General features: G+C 55.5%; 1 protein-coding gene across 2 annotated transcripts; it reads right to left on the bottom strand.

The window, feature by feature from the left end:
* Nucleotides 1-253: 253 nt before the first annotated feature.
* IRS2 (insulin receptor substrate 2) lies at nucleotides 254-27,594 on the bottom strand. 2 transcript variants are annotated; one of them, XM_032314492.1, is made up of 2 exons: nucleotides 23,033-27,594; nucleotides 254-1,399 (listed from the first exon to the last, which is right to left on the bottom strand). In XM_032314492.1, the coding sequence occupies exons 1-2, from the start codon at nucleotides 27,015-27,017 to the stop codon at nucleotides 1,395-1,397; spliced, it is 3,990 nt and encodes a 1,329-aa protein (XP_032170383.1). In that variant the 5' UTR covers nucleotides 27,018-27,594; the 3' UTR covers nucleotides 254-1,394. The 2 variants fall into 2 exon arrangements, with proteins under 2 accessions (XP_032170383.1, XP_032170382.1); XM_032314491.1 differs by lacking the exon at nucleotides 254-1,399 and adding an exon at nucleotides 20,185-20,955.
* Nucleotides 27,595-27,751: the final 157 nt, after the last annotated feature.

Raw genomic sequence — 27,751 nt, 5'->3', positions numbered from 1 at the left:
TGCCCGCGGGAGGGGGCTCGGCAGCCCTCCGCCACGCGTCAAGGGGGCAGCGCGGTGACAGGACATTCTGCTGGTCAAGGTCAGCAGTTGTGGGCGACACCTGCGGAAATCAGAACACTGGAAACACACAATGAGGGTAGTGTTGTCGGGAACTTCTCGACAAGTCAGATGTACCGTGAGCTCTTTGGCTCCTCCTGTCTCTTCTTCCCCTAACAGCACAGGGGCCAGAACAGCCCCCGCCGGGTTCTTTGCGTCCCTTGTCTTTTTTTGAGTTTTTGTGTGGGTTTTTTTTTTTGTTTTTTTTTTTAACTGTTGCTCAGGACAGCCTCCTTGGCTGCCACAACAGCATCGAGTAAAGATAACACACTTTTTTTTTTTTTCTTTTAAATCTGCCAAAGCCGTGACCACCCTGGGATCGCTAGCATGCCTGCGTGAATTTTTGGTTAAAGAAATGCAAGCTCAAGGTTAAGGACAGCAGAGACATCTGAGCTTGTGAACAGGACCAAAGGCTTTTGCAGTCTGAAGTACCTACAGAAACATCTACAGAGAGAAGATTCAACAAGTCTGTTAAAGGTAAAAACAGGTATTTACCCCCTGCCCCACACCCCCCCCACTCCCTAATATAGTTGATGATTTTTTTCAAAAGTAGGTTGCTTCAGTTACACATCATTATCGTTATTTATCAATCCATCTTCGAAGTCCAATCCCAAACTGCCTTTCCGTCGAGAAACATCAGCCCCACACTGGGCTCTGTCTGAGTAAACACGCAGGGACCTGGATTGGAGCCCACGGAGCAGATGCGTCCTGGGACCAGTTAATAAGGCTGAAGGGCCGTCCTCGAGCCGCGCTCAGCAGCGACGTGCAGAGGTCCCGCCAGCCCCCCCGCCGCACAAATCCGGCTTCACCTGGAACTGAGGTAGGACTGTGGTAGGTCTGAGTGCGTGCCAGCAAGTGCCAGAGCTCACCACCTCCGTGGGCATCGGTAGAACCTCCCAGCATGCCGAGGGAGCGATTTGCTTTGCCAAAATGAAAGTAAGAAGAAATTAAGACACTGGCCGTGATTTAGAAGGCCAATGGGAACATCCAATTTTCTTGAGAGTAACTTCTTCGGTGAATTTTGTCAACAAACAAACAAAACACAGCACGAACAGCAGAGTGATGGGTGCCCCCCTCCCCCACCGCGGGAGCCAGGAGAGGGGCAGGCGTCCTCGTTCTGTTGGTTCAGAGTCTAATAGAGTCGCAGATGTTCCCAAACCTAGTCATTGCTCAGATCCAAAAGAAAATTGTAAGCAGCTTCAGATTTAAAAACAGAACAAAAAAACCCCACGCTGAGCATCCTCCTTTGATGTCATTCTTTGATGTGTGACGTCATAGTGATCAAGCCAGACAGATCCTCACTCTGGAAGAGAAAGGAAAGAAGTCAGTGGTGACTGTCACAGAACAGAGCCATCCTGAGTGAGAAAAAGTCCCCTCACAACCCACGTCACTTGCAAGCATGATGCACTCTGGGAAGAACCATCTCCGCACTGTGTTTTCTAGGGTGGGTGACCCCCCCGCCCCCGCAAACACACGCCACCCCCCTGGAAGCACAGCCCAGGGCTAGTGACTTGTGAGGGCCATGCATGCTCTCTGGTGAGGCCAAGCTTGGACAGGACACAGAGACAGGACGCTGCCCTTGCCCTGGGGGACAGAAGCCATGGAGCCAGTGGCCAGCCTGCCGGCCCAGCTCTCAGCAGGGGCTGCGGGGGAAAGCTCACGAGGGGACGGACACCAGGGCCCAGGAGCACGTCCCGGAAATCATGCCATCGGGGGTTGGCAGACACATGGGACAGGCAGTGATTCTACACCTGCTCGGAAAACCATCCGCCTGGGTCATGTATCCCATTCTGAAAATGGCCAGGACCACACACGTTACTGCAGGGACACGCTTGTCGTCCCACGCCCTCCCCATGGGCCTCGCTGCCCTGGGCCAGGTTAGGTCACTGACCCCCAGAAGCCCACTGATGACGCAGCCGTGAGACCCCCACCTGCCCTAACAGCTTCCTGCCTTCAGGCCCAAGGATCAAACTTCTTCAACCTGTTCCTAATTTTCATCGTTTCCGGCATGTTTTTAACTTCCTGTGCTCTTTAATGGACAGACCGAGTTGGAGACTTCGCCATTTGATAGCAAACTGCCTTTCTTTTTAAATTTCTTGGCTTTTTTTTTTTTTTTTTTTTAGATTTTATTCATTTTGGGGGAGAGAGAAGGCACAAGAACAAGAATGAGCAGGGGTTGGCGGGGCAGAGGGAGAAGCAGACCCCTCACTGAGCAAGGAGCCCGACGCGGGACTCGATCCCAGGACCCTGAGATCATGCCCTGAGCCGAAGGCAGACGCTTCACCCACTGAGCCCCCCAGGTGCCCAAAGCTTCCTGGCTTTTTAATCAAATTGCCGAGTGGTCTGTTCGCATCACCCCTCGCTACTTCGTGGTCCCCGCGAGAGCCCGTGTGACGGCCCGACCTGAACGCTGGGACCCCTCCAACCGCGGGCGCTGCCCAACTCCACCTCGGACTCCCAACTCTCCCCAGACACGAGCTCGCGTTTTGTCCTGAGGCTCTGAGTGGGAGGCGAGTCCCCGGCGGGCCCGAGCGGGTGTTCGGGGCACTGGATCCGCCAACACGAAGGTCTGGGGTCGCGGCTGACGTTAAGGATCAGTCAAGCGTGGTGGACTTGTCTCCTGCGAACCGCACACCCACCGCCTCGAGAACCGCTAAGCAAGTGCGTGGCTCCATCTCCCACGCGGAAGGACAGTCCCAGAAACCCGCAGCAGCCGCCCCCGGGGACGTGCCCCGCTCGCACAGCTGACTCTCGGGGGCCTGGTGGCCGTGCACACCGCAGGCGGAGGGGACGCTCCATCCCGAGACCCAGCTCCCAGCACCGGACCTCCCGGAGCGCCCCTCCAGGGCACACGGGACTTTATCCCTGGGAGAGTGTCAAAACCTTCCCTCCTGTGCTTTGTCCTGAGCTGTGAGGAGTGACGGGGCGGGGGGGGGGGGGGGGCGGGGGGGGGGGGGGGGGTTCATTCCTGCATTTGTGCAGGTGGTGACTCTGCAGGACCAGGGCCTCCCTGAGGCTGCGGGTGCTGCTGTGGGAGGGGGAGCCCCCAGGGCAGGGAGTGGAAGCAGCCGGAGCTTGGCTCCCACACGCGCTCGCCAGGGCCAATGGAAAGGCGCCGGGGGGCTCCGAGGGTCGAGAGGCAGCGGCCTCCCAGACATGGAGCTGCCGATCGGCAGGCTGCCCCCTCGCCCTCCTCGCCGCACCCTGCCCTGCTCCACTCCCCCTCCCTGGAGCCTGGGAACCCAGCACATTTGCCTCTTCCTTTGTTTACTAACTTGCAGAGGAAGTTAAATGATCTCTCCTGAAAATTAATCTGCTTCATCCAGACTAGGAAAGAAGTCTTCTAACACGACCAACCTGACATCCTTGCCTTCAAGTATGTATGCTTTCTAAGAGTGATACAGCAAACTTTCATGGGCTTTATTATGTTAATTCTACTAGAAGCAAAGTACAAATCATGAATTTTATGGTCACTCCACACAGAATATTCACCAGGACAGAAGACACCCCTTGAACCCATTAGGTGTAGCAGCAAAACAAGAAAGAAACATCGAGAACCACACGTTGCCCGTGAGTGTGATCGCCAGGGTATCCGGTGCGGTCCTCGGGGTACGTGTCTCCAGGGAATTTAGACTTATTGGCATTCGTTGAATTTGTCAAATCATCACACACAGTGCTGGTATGCAGCTTAGACACTGCTTTGGAAAGAAACCCATTCCCAGAAGCACAGCCCTAAAATTAGCTGATTCAGAAAAAAAAAAAAAAACCTTGCAATAACAAGATCTAAGTTGTTCCGCTGGACACGTCACCTGGCCCGCTACTCCCCGTCTTGTGACAAACGATGGCCACAGGAAGGACAAGCTTCCACGCACCTGGCACCCTCATTCCTGGGAGGAGGGTTAATCCCAGGACTTTTCTTAAATTAAAAGAGCAATCAGAAGGCAAATGAGCAAGGGCGTGTCATTAAAGACTCCGCCTTCAGTCTGCTCTGCTCTACAAAAAGAAGCGGCAGAAACAGAAAACAGTCACCTTATCATAAAAACAAGCGGGAAGGGTCTTTGCCACGTGTGTCGTCCGTGGTGCGCGGAGCTCCAGGATTCCCACTATGGTGCGCTTCGGGTCTAGAATGTTCTAGAGATAAATCGGGGAAATCTGCACTGGCAAATTAATTCAAGCAGCATTTTCGATACACATTCCGGCTCAAGACGTTTTCGTTTTGATTTCTCAGGAGTCTGTGGGTTTCGGGTGGCTTCACGGTCCATGTTGCAGAGCCAGAATTCAGCGCCCAGCCCTGAGTGGTGGCGAGTCAGCCCAGGGAGGCCCTGGTTCCCTCTGCAGAGAGCCTCGTTCCCACCCGCGTTCCACGTGGAGCCCCAGGGCAGGCTGGGTGGGGATGCGCGCGGGGCCCCATGCTGGCCCCCCTCCGTGGCCCCACGCAGACAGAGCCCCACACCCGACTCCATGGTGCAGGGAGCTCCCAGCGCAGTGGCAGGGACCCGACCTGGACCCAACCTGACCGGACTTAACCCTTGCAGGCACTTAGGAGAGTCGCAGAGGACGACTTACGTGACAAAGAAACAACATATTCTCAAAATGAAAACCTCTATTTCCAGCGGCAACTATGATTAGGAGGAAAGAAACCTGCAATGAGCCCAGACATGCCCTTTGGCCCATTTAAACCTTTGATGTTAAACACAGACTTACAGGAGAACATCAACTTTTCAGTTACATGAGAAATTCCTAGAAAAATTACCCTGATAATACAGTATCTCCGCACTTGACTAAAGGCAAAGCTCTCTTGACTATACCAGCAGGAAAAAAAAAAAGTACGGTGAAATGTGATAACAAACAAGCCAGAGATTCTAAGAAAAACGGTTACTTTAACTTTTCATTTAAGTAGGAGAAAAAAAAGAAAAACACACAATTTAAAAGGGAACTAGGGAAGACGTTCCCCCAGGACAAACGGGGGCAGTAAATTACTTCACCAACCCTACTCGTGAGAGACTTCAAACCGTCTGTCCTATGAGATCACCGTTTCCACTGACAAGCAAGATCACTGCATCCTGATGGCTGCTGCTGAAGAAATGTCCCACCCCAAGTTGAAACCCGATGGAAATGACACAGCACAGACGGGACCAGACGGTCTAGCCCTGGAAGGTCAGAAAAGGGGGCTTCTCCTCCTTTCGCTCCCGTGTAAACCTTCAGGTGAGACCTTGTGTTAATCACCGCACACCAGAGCCCCCAGGGGTCCCGGGCTGGGGGTCCCAGCAGACTCCCACCGCACGTGTGTGTTTCCTTCCCGAGCTGGTCAGTAAGAAGTCCGACGCGCACTTCCTCCAAGCTGTGCCACCGCGCTGGCACCCTCTGCACGCGAGGCAGTGGCGTCCAACAGTGCAGGAGAAACAGGACGCTTGCCCGGGGGGCAGGTCCCCCTGAAGTCCTGGGGGACCCTGCTCTTCAACCATGAAATGTCAGCCCTTCCTAGGTACCAGCCAGATGGCGGAGCGTCAGAGACTGGTCAGCAGTGAAGGATGGACTGTAGCTGTCCCCTGGGGCCCCTCCCTGCTCCGCTGGGGCCGTCACTGTCCATTGTTACAAGTAAGGAGAGAGGAGTGAGGCTGGGGAGGGGAGAGAGTGTCTGTGACTGTGACGGGGTCCCTGGACTTTACACTCTTTACACAGCCCCAAGGGCTCGTTCCAGAACTCCCCAGTGACATGAAACCCTGCCCGGGCCATGGGCTGCGGCCACACACACCTTCCTCCCCAGTGAGTGGAGCCCTCAAACCCCACCTGTCCCCAGCATCCCGTATAATGCTTGGTGGCCCTTCCTCAAGCTTCAGTGGATTACCTTGAAATAAAGACCCATGTGGTTTACACCATCTCTCACAGGCAGAAAGCTAGAAAAAGGGGAAAAAAATTCTTCTAAAGGAGAACGAATATTTAGGACTGTCTGAGGCCCAACAGAAAAGAAAAACCTCTTCAGTTCAGAGAGTGAGACAGAGAGCGAGAGAACAAGAGAGACACGGGCATTCTAAGGCAGAGGTCCACAAGTATGCCGAATCTGACCTGTTGCCTGTTTCTGTAAATAAAGTTTTATTGGAACAGAGCAAAGGCTCATTCATTAGCAGAGGGCTGCTTCTGCACTCAACAGCAGACGGGAGTGGTCCTAGAGCACTGCCTGCCCCTGGACAGGAGGAAAACATTGAGGACAAAGGAGGCTGAAGCAGTCAAAATAACACCATATATTTCCATCTGTGCGTTACACCTGGAGACTAACTGATTCTCCCTCTGGAGATTCTCTGCAAGCTTCCGTCCTTCAGAAACGCAACACCATGGACGGAAAACCACGCTATCTTGTTACAGGCCCTGCTGAAAAGGACGAAGCAAGTCACGCACTCATTTATGAAGCCCGCACGCTTTGGGGATTAACTTCCCTTACCCGTGGCTCCTCTTGCTCGGTTCTCCATACACAACACGTCGGCCCTGCGTGCGTATGATTATCACGAAACACAACCCACCTTCAACAGAGCTGAGCTCACAATATCTTCGCGCAGGTCTCTTCTCTTTCTGGGGCCATCTAAGAACAGGAACAGAAGCACGACGCTTCTGCCCTATGAAACAGCAAGAACGCTGGGCCCAGGGACACCACGTGCATTAAAAAGTGCACGTGTCCAATGAACGGTGTCATCCTTTCCTCGGATTTAACACGAGGAAATGCTTACACGTTGACGCTGATATAAAGAATGTGTATTTTATGTAGACTACAAAAGTGTTGGTTACATTGTTGTTACCTGAACTTCTCAAACCTAAATATTATGTGTTTCGTCCAAAATTAAGGCATGTACAATGACAATTTATTCAAAATATATTCACCCCAAATATCCTGTTTTCGTATCTCACTTCTAATGCACGTCTCTCTCCTTCAAATACTTAAATACTTAAGAACTGCTATGGGGGTTGTTTTAGCTTTATGATTTCACCCCTTTTTTGTTTTTATTATGGAAATCGAAATAAGCGTTTTTTGCAAGTCTGAAATTATGCCAAATACAACTCAGATCCCCTCTATAATATCACTGAATAGGAAACAGACTTAGAGTAGTTAAAAAGGGATGGCCTGAGGATTCTAAAATAGACTTCGGTTTTCACATTTAACAATAATACTGTAATTTGGAAATGTATTAAAAATAGAGAATAAGCAGTAAAACACTTGTCTTTCATTACAGGAAAAAAGAAAGACACATTTAATGGCAACAGGAAGATTCTGGAATCCCCTGCCCCCACCCCCGGCCCGCCTCACCCCTGCCCAGCCATCTCCCTTCTAGCCAGGAGCTTCCACGGGCACCAACGTGCACAAACGTGCACAACCGCGCCTGACAGCCTGAGCGTCCCCGGCTTCCCCGCCGACTCCCTCCCTGTCCCTAACATGCTCATAACACGGGGTGTCCTTGCTGTCTCTCGGGGGCTAAGAACTGAGCTCATTTAAAGGCTCTGGTGGGAATGGGCAGCCAGCCCTCAGGGGCAGGACCCCTCAGCAAAGTCAAGGCTGACGGCCCCGCCCTGCTGCGCCCAGGCCCACTCCCACCACCGCTCATCTCCAGAGCATCTTGGGAGCTTAGGAGTGACTCAGGTCAAGCCATCCCCAGCCCTTGGAAGCGAATGCCATTCCAATGGCTCAGTACGCCGTGGGGGTGGATGGCCACGGGTCCCACCGGAGTCATGGTCCTGGGGCCCAGGATCCAGCACTGACCCAATCCGTTCCTTCTTCTAAAAACGGGGACCTTATGGTCCTGCGCGGAGTTCCTCCCTGGGCCACGGAGAAGCTACCAAAGGAGACTTTACATGGGCCAGTTACACAGAAAGCAGTCAGCACAGTCCAGAACACACCTGAGTTTCTGCAGCAGAGGACCCCATGCCACTGGCCTGACTTGCGCCCTGCGGCTGGGTCCCTTAGCTTTCTTCCAAGCTCCTGTAAACGACACCTGCTTGTCACCACCTGTCCCTGAGAACTACAAAGACTTCTTAGCAAGACCCGCAGCCCTGGGCCAGCAGCCCGAGTCCCCCCACGGCGCTCCCGGGGCTCGGCGCCCCACCGTGACCTCTTGGCCGTCCGGGCACTTCTCTGCATTCAAAGCCCCGCCCGCAGACAACAGCATGGACTGGAAGCAAAAGCAGCAAACAAACCGATGAGCGCGGAGAAACAAGGGCAAGCGGCTCCCGGAGCCACTGAGTAAGCTTCAGGGTAGCTGCACAGAAGCAGACAGAAGCCGAACTGCTTCTCGGGGTGGCTCCGGGCTGGTCACAGCTGCCCGCTCCTAGTGCTGCACGGACGCCGGCGGCTCGCTGCGGGACCCAACGCACGGATGGGGCCGGGGTCGCGGGCGTCCCCCCGCGGGCAGGTCCCCAGCAGGCGCGTGAGGCAGGGCAGGCACCCACGCCTCTCCGGGTACACAGCGAACCCTGAAGCGCACAGCTAGCTGGGCTCCGGCCGGCGGGGCCACCCGCATGGGCCTCTGTGTCTCCGGTTTACGCACAAAAGCGCAGCAAACCGCAGATGAGCACTGAGGCTGCACGGCACGCGAGAGAGTCCCACACCCAGAGGAAGCACCATTTATTCAAGCTCCAGGAACGACAAACGCCAAGGCTAAGCTGCAAACCATCTTTGTCAAGTTCATTTACTGAAAAGTAACATCACGTGAGACAACAGCTGCCCACGGCCAGGCCCTCCCGGGCAAAGGGGACAGGATAATGGTGGCTCCTGCCCCCATCCCCGGCCCCACCCCAGCCCCACCCCAGCCCGCGGGGGGTCCACCTCCACAACCCCCCTTCCCAGCCATACAGCACCTAGGGCAAGGTAGGGTGCCGCGTGTGCTCTCCACCAGAGTGCCAGAGTGCCAGAGCCGGACCCGCTCACAGCAGGTGTCTGCACGGAAGAAGGGCTCTCCGCCGGCGCAGAACTCAGTGGCCCGACCCGGTGGGCATCTTCCATGCTGGCTTGCTGGGAGGGACTTCCCACAGGACGGGCTCTGGTCAGGGGCCCAGCCTGGGATTTCTCACGGCCTCTTGGGAGATTCAAGAGGACGAGCAAGTTGAACACCTTGGCCCTGGGCGCCTGCTGGAGGCCAAGGCCGCGGCTAACATGCCCAGAGCCAAGAGAGCTGCCGCTGCCGTGCTCTGGCAAGGGAGAGATTCCCGCGGGGATGGAGGGCCCCAGCTCCGCGCACACGCAGCACACTGGGGCCAGGAGCCCGCAGGCTCTCACCCTCCCCTCTCCTCTGGCGAGAAGAAAGCCCAGTGAAGAAGCAAAACGGCTGACCAGAGCAAGACACAGCTTCCCCAATGGTTCAAAGCTTGGGGAGGGGACACAGGACACTGGGTACGAAGACATCTCTCCTTCCACTGCGAGAAGGCTGGAGGGCTCGCGGACCGGCCTGGTCACATCCCCAGTGCCTCCAAGCGGGACAGAATTCTCTAGGACTTTTAGAATGGATTTAAAAGACACACACCTTCCTAGCCACCTGTTTAGGGACCAAAACGACAAAACTGTGACAGAGCGGACAGAGCCTCTCACCGCGGTTCCATCACATGTCGGAGCGCGGCCCGCCTGCCGCGACGGGCCACCCACGCAAATCATTTCCTCCAACTCACAGGTACCAGCGCAAGGATTCGGTGACACACAGTCCACAGGAATTAAGAGAAAAACAACGGTTATTTTCACGATTTTCCTTAGAGAGCAACAAGCCATTCTGCAATTTCTACCTGTTGCACTGAACTGACCACGATCGGGCTTCGAAGTAGCCTAGCCCAAGAGGAATGGGAAGAAAACGGCCTCACTCTGAACACTGCCCGTGACAGCGAGACCCCCAGGGGCTGGGGTGTGGGATTCTGCCGGCCATCTGCTGTGGAGTCCACGGCGCCTCAGCCACACATCTCTGCGAAGGCCCTGGACACGGCCTGGACGGCCACTCAGGGACACGATGCCTCTCCCTCCCGCGACTCACCGCCATGGGGCCTTCCACAGTAAGTTCTTTAGAGTTTAGGCCCCAGAGAAATCAAGGACACCCATGAGCACAGACGTACTTTCTAGCATGCGCACTTGAGCACGAAAACTGAAATTTCCCATTTCTGGCCCGGACGAGGCAAGAGCATCCCCAAGCGGAGGACCTGCGCCCAGGGACGCAAGCCATCGGGAGAAGGCCGACGGAGGAGCCGAACATGGTCTGTGTCTGCTACCGTACTCTGTATACAGTTCACCAAAATTAAGTGAAACAAACCTAAATCCTGAAGACGGACCTCCATGCTACATCAAGTCTGAGAACCACAGAAGCTACAAGTACCTGCACACAAATCCATGTGCAAAATGTACATTTGCCTCCCACACAGGCTGGGGCAGGCGGGTCCTCCCCGTGGCCGCGGGTTCCCCCCCACCCTCCGCCCCGTGGCCGTAGCTCCCAGCTCACTCAGCACCAGCACTGTCCTGTCGGGGGTCTCGCCAAGGAATACAGGGAAGACTCGGTTCTCCATCGGCTGGAAGAGGGAGCCAGTCCGCTGCACAGCCTGAGCCGGGCACGCAAGCAGAGCCTGCTGGGCCCACAGCTCGGGGTCCATCGTAAGCGACCCCACGAGGCCCTGACCCAGCTCCCGACTCAGCCACGGTCTGTCTTGTCAGGGTGACGGCCTCTCCCCCAACCCCAGAGAAGCCACTGCGTCGGCTGGAAGACCCAGCACAAGGCAGCAGCAAACCAACCATGGCCACGCCACCTTCCAGGCCCAGAGGGTCTCTCCAGCCTCAGGTTTTTCCTCTAAAACAAAGAACAACAAGAACCTCTCTCCAAGGAGGTCCTGAGCACTCGACCTCGTTCAGAAACGTTTTATAAGTTCTAAGGTGCTTTGCAGATGTTTGTGTAACCAAGTATGTGACTCCTCACGGAGGGCTTGGCTGCTTATCTCAGTTACCCGCACCCCGTGGCATCGCAGGGCCTCAGCCCACTTTAAGGGCTTCTGCCATCTTCTCTGCTGGTTTGGAGAAGTTTGGAGAAGCAAAGCCACCTCCCTCACCAGGCAAAAACCACAAGATGGACGGATCAGATGATGCCGGTAGGAAGGTTTTTAAATGCTGTGTTATTCCGAAGATTCTACTCTGCTTTTATACTGTTAAATACGAGCTGACAGCTTTACAACGGCTGACCGGGCCCTACAGGTCACTGTCGCTTGTCACCTCTTTCATCGCCTGATAAGCTCTGCCTTTCCTTCTCCCTCCTCAGTCACACAGATCCACTTCTGTTTCTCACTAGGGAATATGGCAGCATCTTCTGCCCCAGGGCCTTTGCATGGCTATTTGTTCCCTCTGCATATGTGGATTCTCCCCCCAAACCGCTACAAGACCTGCTTCCTCATCACCTTCAAGTTGTCCCCTTTCCCCTCTCTCCTCCCCACTTTATTTTCTGGAGCATCTATTACTACCTGCAATGCTTCACCGTCTGAACCCATTTCAAAATTAAATTTACTTCCTAGTTCTCAAATATAGACCTGAAGACTGAAGACCTTTCACTTTTCTTTTTAGCATGGAAACCAAACCAGTTTCTTTTTAACCCACACTTTAATATTTTTCGAGCGCCTGAAACATTTTAAGTGTTTAACAAGTAACAACTGGCATCTTTGTTATGAAAAAGTATTCAACAATTGGATTGAATCTGCAAGTTGAAGGCAGATCTGACCTGACCTTTCTGCCACTGTCCCTGGGCACAGGGACACCCACTGCCCTTCCTTCTCTCAAGCAGCCCCTAGGTGAAGTCCCCAACCCCCCAATGAGCAACTAAAAGGTAAAAGCACAGGAAAGTTGCCTGGAACCACCTCCCACATCAGCCTGATGGACTGGTAACACAGAGCCGCCAAGCCGATGCACTGCCCGCCTCCAGCCAGAGTGGCCACCATGGCAGAGGATGGGGCTCCAGCAGCGGCAGGTCCCAGAGGCTCCGTGAGCAGAAGGGGATGCTGGTGGCCATCGGGACACTCCTCTGCACAGGAGAGGGAGGGGCCTTCCCAGCTAGGTCACGAGGTCTATAAAAGGACAGGATCTAGGCATTCATAAAGGGCTTCAGATCCACCTGCATTCCATCAAAGTTGTGTTATAGCTGGGTCTTAAGCAAACAGAGTCCTATTTGGAAATTATTAGGACAGTGGCTAAAAATCTCCAGGTTCACTTTTCACGGAAGGGCACCCGGCGTGCAAGCAGCCTCCGCAAACATTTCGAACGTGGGCTTTCCACCTGGGGGTCGCAGAGTCAAGGACGAGCTCGCAGAGAGAACTCCCACCGGCCTGACGGAAGAGCGCGCTGTGAAACAGGAGCGGGTGGTGGGCCGCGCAGAACCGGAAGATGCAGGAAAGGGAAGCCATTAACCTAGTGCGGGAGGTTTCTGGAAAACTCCCATTGACAGCGAAGACTGGGCACAAAGATCCCGGGACAGTTCCAGGGCACGGGCTGGAGTGAGCTACACCCAGCAGCTCAGACCCCAGCCAAAAACCGATCCAGAATCCTGAGAGGTCACCCCAGGGTGTGGGGGGAGGGGCCCCGCGCTGGAGATGCTCCCCCATCAGAACCTTCGGCGAGGCCAGCCCCTGTGAAGGGTGGACACCCACCTCTCGGAGCGCTGTGGGCAGTGCCCCCGGAACAGCAGGCGTGGGGAGCTCCAAGAACAGAGGCTGAAGTCACATCGCCCCTGCGAGGACTTGGACATTGGGATGCGCTGAACCTCAACCGAGTGACGGCTGAACAGTCTTTGACTCTAGGAAATGGCTTAAGATCCGAAGAATTCTGAACATTCCAGCGGAACAGGACAGACTCCAGAGTGTGGAGATGAGTGCTTATCACCCTGAGTTATTCTAGGAACTTAATTAAATGCTCCATGCCAGAGAAACTTGGGGTATTTTACTGCTGGGGTTATTTCATTTGGAACGGAGGCTACTAATAAACCAGCCCTACTGATAAGCTAAACTGCAAATAATGATAAGAAGTAGAATGGAATTAAGGTGAGTCAGTTCTTCTGCCTCTTTAAAATTCTGATAAGACCCCAAATACCAAATTGGCATTATATTTGGAAGCTACACAAACTTCAAACTTGAAAAGAAAGCGCTCATTTGAAAAACTGTCAAAGTAAGGAAAAGCTAAAGAATGTTTTTAAATTCATTAATGTTTAGAAGTTTGTCAGGCTTTCATATCTAATATTTCCACACCATGCATTATTTAAGTTTTCTTTTTTTTTCTTTTTTTTTTTTTTTAACTGAACCAGCTGTAGTTAGTTTTCTGATGCCAACTATAATGCAACTGTGTACCCTCCGGGTTTACAATATCCTAAAAAGGAAGAAATGCAGCAGTGTTGCAACTAATATATTTTGCTAAATCCTACCTAAACATTTTCAGTTGACTGTACATTTAGAAGTCTACTCAGCAAACAAATGAAACTCTTTGAAGACATGTCTTCGAACTTATTTGATATATACAACCGGAAGAGGGTAGGAGTAGCTAATGGTTTTGTTTTCCATTTCATCTGTGTACACAAAGCGCTATTTTTGGTCACATTTATGCCAGAAAACAATTTCTGAAAACGCTACTCTCGTGTAAGAATAAAACAGAAGCACCCACTGCTGGTCTCCTAAGTGATGTATCTTCTGAAACACGCACCCAGGCTGCTGCGTAAGACTGACCGCTTTCTAGCAACCTCGCCCGCCCGAGGGGTCCAGGAGCTCCACAGTGTCCCGATGTCCTCGTGCCTCTGCTTCTCACCTTCCGACCAAATCAAGCTGCACCCCCCACACACTAATCCCTGCCTGGTTTAACCCTGCTTGTTGCTCAGAGTTTCTAAAGCATGATTTGCTTAGTTTTCAAACTTAGTAAGAACATCCTGGCCTATTTCCAAAACTACTTCCCCACCTCACAATTCCCCCAACTCATCCACCCACCAGGTGCCCGACACCCAGCTTGGGGACAGGAGAGGAGGTGCTGGTCAGACCCCTCAGTGGAGACAACCCCCCCCAGCCCCAGGGGGTGTGGGCGTGGCTTCTCCAACAGGCCTGGGAATCCCGGGGCTTCATGGGGTGGGGGGAGACACTGCAGTCCCTACTTTGGCTGGCATCCCCCGTGCCCCCATCCCGCACACTTGGCAGGGCAGCCGTGCCTGTTCCAGGGGTGCTCTTTGGAAGGGATCCAAACTTTGCCCAGGGAAAGACTGCTGGGCTTATCTCCGAAGACTCCCTACAGAGGGGCACACCACGATCTTTATGGGTCAGCTTTTCTATTTATCCTGAGAAGTACTCCCCAGACCCAGAAGCAAAGAGACAGGGCACTCTGAACTCTGCTCTCCTTACTCCCCAAAAAGCTGCACTGATGGGGAGGGCAGAGCAGTGGTCCCTGTTTCGCTGAGCGCCCCCGTCCCCGCGGCAGGCGGCCCGGGTCCCGCGCAGCTGGGTAGATTACCGGGTCTCCCTGTCTACCAGGCAGGCGCGTGGGCCCAAGGCTGCCATCTGCTCGGATGGAAGTCGGCTCTCTGAGGACGCGAGGGACCAGCAGCTCATGCAAACAAAACCGAGTCACCCACAGCAGCATAAGCCCGCGGATCCCCACTACGGTTCTTAAAACTACGGACAGCTTCTGAACTCAGGTTGGCGGACGTCTTTCCTTAATGCCTCGGAAAGTGGGGTTGCAGTTGCATCCTTAGGAAGGTAGAAAAAACACTTTTCTTGGTGTAAAACTTCAGTTACATGATAAAAAAAAAAAAGTCTTGAAAACAAGATAGGCACTCGTGAAAGAACCCAGTGTCCAGAAGATCACCACCTAGCAAAAACTGGTGAGTTAACTTATCGGTCCTTAGGCAAATTCTAAATTGGTTAGTTTTCAAATACACTCATCATTAAAGAGGTTAATGACTCATTTCTTAGGAAACTGTTAATGGACTTATGCATAATGAGGAGATTATGATATTTCACTTATAGAATGAATACATCATAAAGACACCTCAAGCCATGACCAGGACCACTGTGCAGGTTGAACCCATCACGGAGATCAAGGACATCTATCTCCCCAGATGAAAGAGGATTTTCCAGTTGAATTATGCCAGGAATTCTCTTCTTTCTTTCTTTCTTTCTTTCTTTTTTTTAACAAGTGAGTACATGATCTTGAATATCGGCCAAACCTTCGCTCTTCTGCCTCACAGTAAACACTGCCCACATGGCCGTGAGCAGGCTCGTTCCCGGACTGACAGCTCACAGCCTCGCTTCGGTGTGTCCCCTACTTCTGGTGCCCAGACCTTTTAGTCCATGCGTGGAACACAGTGTCCCCAAGTAAGACAGGCAGATAGCACTTCTACAAGCACTGAGCTGTTCTGCAGCGAATGACAGCCCCGGAACAAAGTTACTCATCAGTACACAAAGGACCCACAGAGACAGCGCACACTCCATTCTTTCTTGATACTATTTACAAACATTTCTACCAACCAATTAAATGGTGACCTTGGAGAAGACGTCTGACCTCCCTCAGCCTCCCTGTTCACAACCTTAGATGAGTTACATTATACCAACACTTCCCAGCCCTTCGCCCTTCAAACGCACTGAAGTCCATTCCTTCGGGTTCTCCCCTGCTTCGCGGAAGGAGTCCGAGTGCGTGTGGGGCTGCGAGGGCGGGGAGGGGTCTTCTCGAGGGGAGGCACAGCCCGCTCTGCTGAAGTAAAAACAGCTGGGGGAGCAGCAGCTTTCCTTACCGCAGACCCCCAGAACGCCGGGAAGCCAGCCTGCAAACCCCCAGAACCCGTCACCAACCAACAACCCCACACAATGACGCCAGCCACACCACAACAGCCTCAAAGACCCGTCGGACTCCAAGGTCTTCAGGATGCGGGCGTGTCACTGGTGTAAAAAAGTTAGGGTGCCGTCCTCCTGTGGGCTACCTCCTGCTCACCTGCCCACGTTTCCTTGGGAATGAATAAATACCCGGAAAAAAAAAAAGAGAGAAAATGAAGGAACTATCCCCAAGTGAGACAAAACACCGCACAGTCCCCGGGAGAGTTGCCGGGGCAGGTCCACGGTCAGGTCCGCACGTCACCACTGGCTGGGAGCTTCGGAAGCAGAGACCGGGACGACGGGACAGGAGGAAAAGCGCACGAGGACGCCGAGCCCCAGGTCGCCGCCGGACCGCCGGACCGCTCGCTGGGCCTCCCAACAGTCCTCCTGTCGGCTCGGGGAACCTGGCGAGTCCCGGGGCCTCCCTCGGCAGCAGATTCCCGCGGCACTGGGTTTTGGGGCATTACGTGATACTACAGGTAGGCAAATGTCTCTCCACCATGAAGTGGGAAAACACTTTCTGGATTTTAAACAATTCCTCTGACCTAAAGGGGATAGGGACGCACAATAATCCTTCAATATTGATCAGGATAATGGTTACGATGTCACCATCTCCAGCTGCAGCTGCCCATCAAGCTCTGGGACTGTCAGTTACCCACCACTGGAGGCAAAAGATGGACTGAAAATACCTACTGATAAATTTGCGGGGAGAGAGCACTATCTCACACTCATAAACACGACAGGCTACGCATGAGGACTACGGAAAAGCATAAATCCTTCGGAGAAACATGTGGATTTTAAGGTAATTATGAAAATCACATAATATAATGAAATCTTTCACAATCCCCCTTCTTACACATTAAAAAACTGAAATTTAATACTAGACTATAATAATTCACACAATGATTTATACCAATACCAATAGTGGGGCTAGATTAAAGCACCAGTAAGACTTTAATTGTACTTGCGGTTTTAAAGTTTTAACATTAGAGAAAATGTCATTATTCAATATTCAAGTTTCAATTTAAAAAGAAATTCACATCAAGCCTCTTGGCGTATGACCAGAGGAGGCATAGCGACCCTTACCCCATTACACACACACACAAAATATTTCTTTCTGGAAAATTTGATATTCAAAAATCAATACTAAAGGGGTCCCTGGGTTCAGTCATTTGAGCATCAGACTCTCGATTTGGACTCGGTCCCCCAGCTCGGGGTCGTGCCATCGGGCCCCAAGTGGGGCTCTGTGCTCAGCACAGAGTCAGCTTGTCCCTCTGCCTCTGCTCCTCCCCACATCTCTAAAATACGTAAGTAAAACCTTAAAAATAAATAAATAAATAAAATCAACACTAAAATAAAACCCAGTATTTACAAGGTGCTATGAACCTTTAAAGTTGATCTACCACAAAGTTTGACCAAATATTCCAAATTTCAGTAAAAGCACAGCAGGCAAAGACTATTTTGTAAGTCTCTTCTCTGGGCATCTACATCATGTGTGACGTAAGCGAAGACGGCAAATTGGAAGGCGCAATCACCTGATGGGAGTTTTACCACGTCTCTGGACATGTAAAAGCAACTTTATGCAAACTTAGTATTATTCCAGTCCAATCGCCAAGAAATCAGAACCACTAACTTGCCGATTTTATCACTTGTAAACACACAGCCTTTACACGGTGACCCAGTTCTATCTCAGTGTTCCCGTGCAAGGAATTCAACGAAGCAGCAAGAACACCACGCCCGGAAGGACCCCGTATCGTTTGCTTCCACTGAGCAAGACAGTAGCGTACAAAGTGTGTTCCAGCTCCCTCTCCTCAAACCTGCTGTGCCTTTCGTGTCTGCGCCCAGTTCAAGCAAGTTTCTGCGGCTATCGAGAAACAATCTGATAATCGCCGGCAATGTCCAGCCTCCACATTTCCCCGTCCTGACGAGGACTCCCCCAGCTCCCCGCTGAACTCAGTCTGCAGGTAAAACACACACAGAGCCTCCCCCACTGAAATTCAGAGAGTATGTTTTCAGAAAACCCATGGCCTGATCAATAACATGCGTATTACGGATCATGCGGGAAGATCAGAACATTCTGTTTTTATTTGTTTACTAAAAAGCCAACGTTAAGATGCGGTCCCCGTCTCGTACAGAAAGACACATCCTCCCCCCCGTCTGTACTAGACAATATCGACAGCGAATTCCCCTATTATTAGTGGACTCCTGTGAAGAACCGGCTTTGGGCGGGGCTCTACTGCCCTCTGAGTTTTTCCCCACTCTACTTGGCAACGCAGATAAGAGTAAAGTTACATTTTCCCTTAAGTTTCTAAGGTGAAACGGGAACACTTGATTCTGCGCTACCCAAAAAAAACAAAACAAAAAGAACCCTCTCCACGTGCCAAATCTGATACCAAAAGTTAACCAGCTCCTGGAACTATGCTTCTACAGAAAATGCCTTAGTGGGAATTTTAACAGAAAACCCATTATACTCGCGCTGTTTGTTAAACTGCTGCAAGTTCTCCTCTCCAGAAAAAAGAGAGATTCATTTAATCCACAGAGCTCCAGAGAAAATAAAACATTAATTATCTATGAGAATTCCTTTTGTGGGGGAGGGGGACTGCGGAAGAGCAAATGACTTCGGCAAACTTCGGAGGTTCCCCTATGGTGTCTGACAACTCACAACCCCAAACTGCAGGAGGGGCGACCCTAACTGAACCAACCCAGGCCCAACACTGGATTCAGCAGCTCAAAGTTGAAGGGTTCTGGTTTCCTTTCAATACACCCCATGCTGAGAGCCAACACTACCCGTTAACAACAACAACAAAAAAAGATGTATATTCTAATTGCAAAGTTTCATCTTGACAGTATCTTTTACATATAAACAAATCATAAAAGGTAATCAAAAGGGCAGTCTTAATGCAGTTTCAGCATTAGGATGCTGTTTTCCTCAACTGTTATTTTCCTATGTAATTTAACCACTGCTTCTCTGCAATGGATAATTATCTATGCACAGCATCTCAAGTTAAGTAAAGGGGGGGAAACACGGTTCTTCTAGACTGGAGTGGAACTAGCAAGGAAGCAAAAAAGACACATGTTTCTTAAAAGGGTATTAGCTCCATTTTCAGATTGAGGTTTTTGGCTTTTTTTTTTTAAGAACACTCATGGGCAAAAGTGACTTTCCTGTAAATACTCATGGTTTCAAGGCAGTAAGTATCAAAGGCATCAGTGGGTTTATGAGCAGGGCCCTTTAGAAGGGCACATTAACTGTTCTTGATTTTTATGCTCTGCCGGACTGCCCAGCAGCCAAGGACACGGAAGGGAGAGAGTTGTAATTACCCCATTTTACAGACAGAGAAAATGAGAAAGTGGGGTTAAATGGTTTTCCTCTGTCCCACAATGACTCATTAAGATCAGCAACCAGAAACCTGGCTTCCTGATTCCTGGTTTAATGTTCCACAATACTACGCTTCCTTCTATGAAGTACTATTTTTATAAAGGTTTCTCTTCCAATAAAGGAAGTAGACCAAGTCACGTGACTTTCATTCACGAAAGCCTGTGTGTTTTCATTAGCACCTGAGTCCTCTGTTCCTGGGAACAGGGCAGGACGCCGTACATTATTATCTTATTACCACAGGAGCTGGCCAACCAAAGCAGGAGACCACACACAACAGAAAAACAAAGGGCATGTGGTTTGTCAAGGGATCTCACAGGAGTTCTAAAAATATTCATGGTCTTTGCTTTCAAATTTCCAATAGGCAACCCTTTCAAACGTAAATCGTGATTATATTGTTCCTTTGGAGACATTCCTCTCATCCCCAGACTCTCTGGCCATAGGACATGGATGAATAGTCCTTTTAGCAAACAGAATTTAAATACAGACGCTTTCAATGGTAACTCTTATCTAACCTGCCTTATACATACACGAAAACCAATTTTAGAATAAAATCCCACGACAGAGGAACAGAACACTGAGATAGCACTTTTTACAACATACAGCAACCTCCAATCACAGGACAAAATGTACACAGTTAGTTTTCAAATGCTGCTTTAAAACAGAATAGATCCATACTGTAGTTCCAGTTCTGAAACAACAATGCTCGGACAAATGGGTTGGATTTTTCTACACACACACACACACACACACACACGTACGCAGAACACGCAGTAAGACCCTTCCCTTGCTCCCAAATAAGGTGCATAACTGAGAGTTCAATTATTATTTGCTCTGGGTTAATATATATAACTACTATATCACATATATTATTATATATTAACCCAGAGCGCGCGCCCGCACACACACACACACACACACACCCCCCCCAAGGTGTAGTAACTTGTTTCCTTCGCTAAGGCCCAGAAATCCCACCATCCCCAATTCTATTGTAAACAACCACCCAGTCTTGCAGGAAACCAGTATCTTTGTTACCACTTATGCAAATGCCAAACCCTACCCAAACAACCCCAAATTATTCAGCTTCAGCATAATTAATGACGTCTCCGCACAGGCGCCCGAGGAGCTCAGTGCGCACACAGAAGCCTCCTCTGAGCACCAGGCCCGTGCACGCGATGACCCAGGAAGTTCTTCTCCTATTTCATCTTCAAAGAATCGCTTTCCAAGTCTTCCTCCCTATAAATCATTCTCTCAAAGGACGCTTATCTCCTGTGAACTTTTTATTTACGAGCACCACAAACCAATTTCTACACGCGCACGTGAGTTACGGAAAAGTGGACGTTCCCTCTGAGCTCCCGTCTCCGCAGACCACAGCTCAGGTTCACGTCCATAAAGACGACATCCCTGTCCTTCCTGTTCTCCGGTCCCTGTCACATCCTTTACTAGATCTACTGAGCATGCAGTCCTTCTAAAAAACTGGTCTGGGCACCGCAGCGGATCACAGCTCTCTATTTGCTCCAAAGAGTCGCGCTCCTTCTTACCAGGGGGCGTCCATAATGCCCACAGAGACCAGAAAAACAGCAAGCAAATCCGGCCTCACCCCTGTTCAGCCAGCGTGCAGCGTGTGAACGGCTGTTTCGGTTTCAGAGTCCTGAATCCTATAGGTTGAAAGGAATTTTATACTGGTGGGAAAACCAACAGAACAAAGCGAAATCAGGTCTCCAACTAAGCTCCTCCCTTGAGGTTTAGAATTTTCTCTCGTCTGCAAAGGTCATTCTATCATACACGAATCATGCTCCCAAATGTATCTCCTTCATCAGAAAGGCCTGGAATCCTTGCAGGCTTGGCCACGTAAACCCCAGCTCACTCCTCCTGAGGCTGCCAGAACCTGCTCCCGGGGCCTCGCGCGGTCCAGTCCAGGTTTTTGCTGCCTCCTTCCCCAAAAGGCCTAAAAGGTGTTATGTTCTCAGGCTGCTTTTCTGATTAGAATCAGATTTCAGCAAAATGTACTTTCACGTTCACGAGGGCATATACCCTATACACCCATCTGGGCGGACGAAAAGAACTTTTTGTGAGGATGCATCTCTCCCCAGACCCAGTTCCAGAGCTGCGGGGGCCGTTTCTCTGGTCTGTGTCCTGGCAGGCGGCTCTTCCCTCCACCCCGGGACTCACACAAGCCATTTTTCTGAAGTACCTGCAAGGGCTTCACTTAACTCCAAGTGCAGTGACCTTCAGTGGAGAGTCGCCGGTTACGGGATACATTCCCACCAGTTCCACGGGATCTAATCAGATGCCACAGCTCTATGCTTCTGGTAACTCCCTAGAACTCTCTCCTCTTTCACTCTATGGTTTAAATGAAGCCAAACAGCTCTTCCCCTGTCCTAACAGGACAACTGCCTGTTTACCCTGTCGCTGTACTTCCGAACGCCAGGGACCGACCGTCCCAGCAAACTCCAAACCCCATGTGGACTCAGGGGGCATTCTGCTACTCTGTTTGTTTTAAGGACAAAAGGCACACACGGATCCCCAAGCCCCTGAGATCATCCCCTCGGACCCTCGGCAGCCTGCTGACCTCGGCACAGAACTCAGGCTACGGAACCCTTTTCGCTACTTTGCGTTTTGGGATTTGTCTTATGGTTCCCCCAGAGCCTCTCCGTGCCTAGCAGCCCACCCACCACCACCAAAGAAAATGAGGAAATGAACACTGGCTCCCCCTTGTTCCCCACCCCCCACCCCCAGCCATTTGAAGTTTGAGATCCTCAGAACACACCACCAGCCGAGCAAGCACACCCCTCCCTCCTCGTGGGTATCTGATGAGTCTGTGAACGATACAGGGCACCCTCCCGCCCAGTTGTTCCAGAGAAGACCCATGAGGTCGTCTTCCACTTGTTCTCCCTAAAGCACTGATACTAGACCCCGCTGCACGTTCCCATCACCTGGGCCGGGGCCTGCGGTCTGCCCGCTGGAGGCTTCGTCGGCTTGTGTCTGGGCCAGGCCCCGGAGGTTAACTTCCTCAGGTGAGTGAGCCTCAAGGGGGACAGGGCACTCAGAGGACGCCCCCAACCAGCAGCATCAACGCAGCCTTCTTAGGAAGGTGCACTCTGGGCCACACCCTAGACCTCGGCCATCGGAACCTCTGCAACCCCACCACCCGGTTTAGCTGGGACCAGGTCACGGCCAGGCAGACCTGGACTCTGCCGCTTTCCTGCCGTGCGCGGGCGCCGTCCCCATTCCAGACCCTCAGGAGAGAAAATGGTTCACTGTTCCCTGCTGCAACCACCAAAATGGACACTCATTTTCCAAATGACTTGCAGACCTGTAGTGATAACCTCTGAGCCGCCACAAAGATCAGGTGGGTCGTGGCTCCAGGAAAACAAAGCAAAAGGTGAGGCAGCTGTCAAACTTAAGGTCAAGGACCCGCAGCTGGCACTGTGGGGCAGCTGACCTGGGAAGACACCGTCCTGGGAACCGATGGGAAGAGGGGGCTGGACCAGAAAAACAAACCCGCGTCTCCTGAGTGGGAAACGTCCCCTTCGACTCCAAGACCGCCGGACGGCTCTTGGTGTCTGGAGAAGGAGGAAGCCAGGGGAAGAGCCCCAAGGAAAACAAAACAAGAAGGCTGGTCCGGTATTTGGGCGCTCAGGTCAAGGCACCAGAGAAGAGTGGCAGCGAACCCAGAGCCCGCCCACGGGCTGCCCCCTTCCGCCCGCCAACCACAAGATCCAAGGGCCTCACCTTTCACAACGGTGGCCTCCTTCAGGTGATGGGACAAGAAGTCAATGCTGGCGTAGGTGTTGGCGGAGGGGAGGGCGCCAGGGCCCGGCCCCCCGCAAACCCCACTGCTGCCGCTGCCCCCCACAGTGCTGATGAGACCCCCGAGGCTGCGGGTCCGGCCCCAGGCGCTCTTGTCTCCGGGCTGCGGATGCGGGTGCTGCTGTGGGGTCGGTGACAGCCCAGGCTCGTCCCTCACGTCGATGGCGATGTAGTTGAGGCCATTCTGGAAGCCGGCAGAGGTCTCCCTGCACATGGGAGAGCTGCTGCCCCCGGGAACGCCCACCAAGCCACCCGGCTGACTCGGGACCCATGGGCGTGCCTGCTGGGGGGGCGGCGGCTGCAGCTGGCGAGGGGACACGGGGTGCTCGTCACCCCCACCCAGGACGCCGCTGCCGCCCCCTTCACTGCTTTTCCTGAGAGAGACGTTTTCCACGGAGGCCGAGTTGTGGCGCTTAGGGTTATGGGCGAAGGACGGGGACACGGGGGTCACAGTGGTGGTCGAGGAGAAGGTCTCGGAACTGTGGCGCCGGCGGCCCCCCTGTGGGTCTGCGCGGATGACCTTGGCTCCCCGGTGAGGGTCTGGGGGCTGGCTAGCCTGCAGGAAGGCCTCGACACCTGACACCTGATCCATGAGACTCAGCCTCTTCAAGCCGGACGTTGGGCTGGTAACACGGGCACCTTCCGGCTTCGGGGGGGCCGCGATGGGTTGTGGCGGGGTGGCAGCCACGCCGAAGGCCATCTCGGTGTAGTCACCGTTGTCCCCGGTCTCCGAGGACGAAGAGGAGGCAGCGCTGGGGCCCTGGCAGGCGGACGCCTGAGGCAGGCGATACAGCTCCCCTGGGGGCGGTGGTGGGGGATGCTGCGGCTGCAGCGAGGAGGCGGGGGCGGCGGGGCGCGGGGGCAGCGGCGGGTAGGGGGACGAGGCCTCGGGGGACAGCAGGGCATCCAGGGAGCCCACGGGGTCCCCGCTCTGGGTGCCCGGCTTGGGCGACTTGGGCGAGCTGAAGTCGAGGTTCATGTAGTCGGAGAGCGGGGAGCGCTGCCTGCTGTCGCTGCTCGTGCCCGGGGTGCCGGAGCCCAGGGAGGAGGCCGGGCTGCTGGCGGACAGCAGTGAGGACGAGGAGGCCGCGGAAGCCAGCAGCGGGGGCGCGGGCGGAGACAGGCGAGCTCCGGCATCGCCAAAGTCAATGTTGATGTACTCGCCGGGGCTCTTGGGCTCCGGGGGCAGAGGGTACTCGTGCATGCTGGGCAGGGTCTGCAGCCCCTCCAGGGACAGGCGTGTGGGCCGCACTAACCGGGCGCGCTGGTTCAGGAAGCCCTCTGGGCGGCCGCCGCTGCTGCCACTCGGCCTGCTGGGCGAAGGCACTACTGGGTGAGGAGGCTGGCTGTGGCCACCTCCCGCCGCAAAGGCGCTGCTGGCCGGCGCAGCCCCCGGGCTGGACGGGGGTTCGAGCCTCTCCTCTTCCAGGATGCGCCCCACGGGGGAGCTCATGAGCACGTACTGGTCGTTGTCCCCGCTGCACGTGTAGGGAGCCTTGTAGGAGCGGGGCAGGGAGCTGTAGCAGTAGCCAGGGACTCCCCTGAGCATCTCCCCGCTGCCATGCAAGGCGGCTGAGAAGAAGTCGGGAGGGGTCCCCGAGGTACCCGCGTCGCTGGGGGACATATTGAGGTAGTCCCCGTTGGGGAGCAGCTTGGTGTCAGCGTTCTCCATGGACAGCTTGGAGCCACACCACATACGCATGTACCCACTGTCCTCGGGGGAGCTCTCGGCTGGGGAGCTCGTCTTGTAGCTGCCCCCGCTCGCGGGAAAAGCCCTGCTGACCATAGGGGTGGGCGCGGGCACCGCGGTTCCCGTGGGGGGCAGGGCTGCGGCGACAGCCCCCCGAGGCTGCAGGATCTGCTTCGGGGCGGACACGCTAGTGGGGCTCATGGGCATGTAGTCATCACTCTTACAGCTGCCACTACCCCCACCCAGGAGGGCCACGCCAGGGGTCATGGGCATGTAGCCATCGTCGGCACCCAGGTTACTGCTGGAGCTCCTGTGGGACCCGATCTCGATGTCCCCGTAGTCCTCGGGATAGGGGTGGTAGGCCACTTTGGGAGACGACGCGGGGCAGGTCGGGCAGAGGCGGCCGGAGCTGCCAGAGAAGGTGGCCCGCATCAGGGTGTACTCATCCAGGGACGCAGAGGAGGGCTGCGGCACCGGCCGCTGCCGGGCAGGCGTGGTCAGGGAGTAAGTCCTCTTCCTCAGCCCTCGGTCCAGGTCCTGGGCCGCGTCCCCCGACACTCTGCGGTAGGGGCGGCCGCAGTGGCTCAGGGGCCGGTCCATAGTCATGTACCCGTACAGCTCGCCCCCGCCGCCGTCCCGGGCCGGGGGAGTCTCGGCGATGGACTCGGGCGTGTTGCTCCTGTGGCCGCCGAAGGCTCTCAGGTCGCCGGGGCTGGAGCCGTACTCATCCAGCGACATGAAGCCGGGGTCGCTGGGGGAGCCCGAGGCCGAGGCGCTGCCGCTGGAGGGCCGCTGGCCGGCGGGCTGGTGCAGGGGGTGCGGCAGGTGCGGGTGCGCGCCGGGGGGCGGCGGGTAGGAGCCCGAGCCGTGCCCGCTGCTGGACGACAGGCTGCCGGGGCTGGTGGCGGCCGGGGGCGAGCGCGCCACGGGCATGGACATGGACCGGCTGTGCTGCAGGGCGCCCCCTGCCGGCGCCGGCGCCGCCTTGCTCGCGCGGGCCCCGCAGCCGCCGCTCAGGGTGTGCGAGCGGCTCAGGGGCGCGCGCACCGGCCCGGGGCTCAGGGGACTCCCGGCCACCGACACGGGCCTGCCGCCCGCCGCCCCCGCGCCCGCCGCCGCGCCGCCGTCGCCCTCGCTGGCCGTGCGCACCCGGCACGAGCTGCACTTGGCGGCCGGCGGGGTGGCGGCCAGGCTGTCCGTGCGCGAGCGGCGCACCAGGCCCGTCTGGCTCGGGGGCAGGTTGACCAGGTGGTGGTGGCGGCGCGCGCCGGGGACGCTGATGGGGTGCGTGGAGGACGAGCCCGACGACTGGCTCTTACTGCGCGGCCGGAACTCGAAGAGCTCCTTGAGGGCCTTCATGGCCTCCAGGATGGTCTCGTGGATGTTCTGCGCCACCACCGAGTCGTCCGCCTGCATCCACAGCTCGCCCGGGCCCGTGACGGCCGAGCGGCCCACCTCGATGAAGAAGAAGCTGTCCGAGTGGCCGCAGCGCCGGATGTTCATGAGCTGCAGCGTCACCGACGGCTGCTCGCAGTTGAGCTTCACGAAGCCGATGGTGCGCGCCGACAGGCACAGGCGGTACACGCCCGTCAGGTTCTTGCTCTGGCCCAGGCCCTTGGGCTTCAGGTTCACCTGCCACACCTCGCGGTAGGCGGCCGTGGCGGGCGCCACCAGCCCGTAGCTGTCATCGGCCGCGGCGGCGCCGGCCGAGCCGCCCAGGGCGCCGGGCAGGGAGGCGCTGCAGGACGCGGCGGTGGCGGCGGCCGGGGGCGCGTCGCCGGCGCGGCCCTCGCTGACCAGGTCGGTGAGCGCGCGGTACCAGCCCTCCTGCTCCTGCTCGTTCTCGGCCGCCACCGCGAAGTACTCGTCCTTGGTGTAGAGCGCGATCAGGTACTTGTGCTTGGCGTCGGCGCGCTTGTTGATGTTCAGGCAGCAGTCGAGCGCGATGACCCGCTTCGGGGCGCCCGCCTTGCTCCGCCACTTCTTCTCGCTCTCGTAGTACTCGAGCCGCGGCGGCTGCGGCGCCGGCCCCCCGCCCGCCGCCGCCGCCGCCTCGTCGCCGGGCCCGCGCAGCACGAAGAAGCGCTTGTGGCCGTGCTTCTGCTTGCGCAGGTAGCCGCACTTGCGCACGCTGTGGTTGTTGTTGTTGTTGTTGTTGAGGTTGGGGCCGTCGCCGCCCGCCGGCCCGGGGGCCCCGTGCAGCGGCGGGCTCGCCATCGCCGGCGTTTCAGGCCGCGCCGCCCGGCCGGGCGCGGAGGAGCTGGGGGCGCGCGTGGGGGGGCGGGGGCGCGGGCGGGGGCGGCTCCCTGCCCCCCGCGTTCGTCCGCCGGAGCCCGCGTCCCTCGGGCCCAGAGGTGGGGAAGGCTGGGGGAGGCCCGCGGGGGCCGTCCCCGAGCGGTGGCGCAGCGCCCTCCGCGCTCCCGGGCCCCGGAGGATGCCCGGCGCGGGCGGTGGCCGCCCCCCGGCCCGGCTGCCCGCGGCCGCTGCCTCCCGGGCGAGATCTCTCGGGCGGCGCCTGGGGACTCGCGGGCTGGGCCGAGAGTCGGGGTCCCCGCGCCGAGCCGCGGGGCCGAGCCTAAGGCGCGCGCAGCCGCACGGGTCCCGCCGCTGCGCCGCGCTCCGGGGTGCCGGGGTGCGCCCAGGCACTCGGGGTCCGCGCCGCCACCGGGGCCGCTGCCGCTGCCGCTGCCGCTGCCGCTGCTGCCAACGGCGACCCGGGCTCGTCGCGGTCCCCGCCGCACAGTGAGTAACACATCGCGCACCGAGTGACTGAACTAAGAAGAGCAAAACAACATGTGACTCGGCGTTACGCAGGCACACACGGCGCGGCCGCCCCGCCCCGCCGCCCGCATTGGCGCCGCGCCCCCCGACGGACGGCCGGCGCAGCCAATGGGCGCGGGCCGCACAGGGGGCGGGCCGCGCGCCCCCGCCCCGCCCCCCTTTCTCCCGGG

The sequence above is a fragment of the Mustela erminea genome, chromosome 15, assembly GCF_009829155.1.
Source record: "Mustela erminea isolate mMusErm1 chromosome 15, mMusErm1.Pri, whole genome shotgun sequence".
Lineage (NCBI taxonomy): Eukaryota > Metazoa > Chordata > Mammalia > Carnivora > Mustelidae > Mustela > Mustela erminea.
This window is presented reverse-complemented; position numbering and strand designations above follow the sequence as displayed.

Coding starts and splice junctions, on each gene's coding strand:
- IRS2 (XM_032314491.1), bottom strand. CDS start 27,017: ATGGCGAGCCCGCCGCTGCACGGGGCCCCCGGGCCGGCGGGCGGCGAC. Junction 20,956..23,032: donor GGAGGCCACCGTTGTGAAAG/GTGAGGCCCTTG, acceptor TTCAACCTATAG/GATTCAGGACTCTGAAACCG.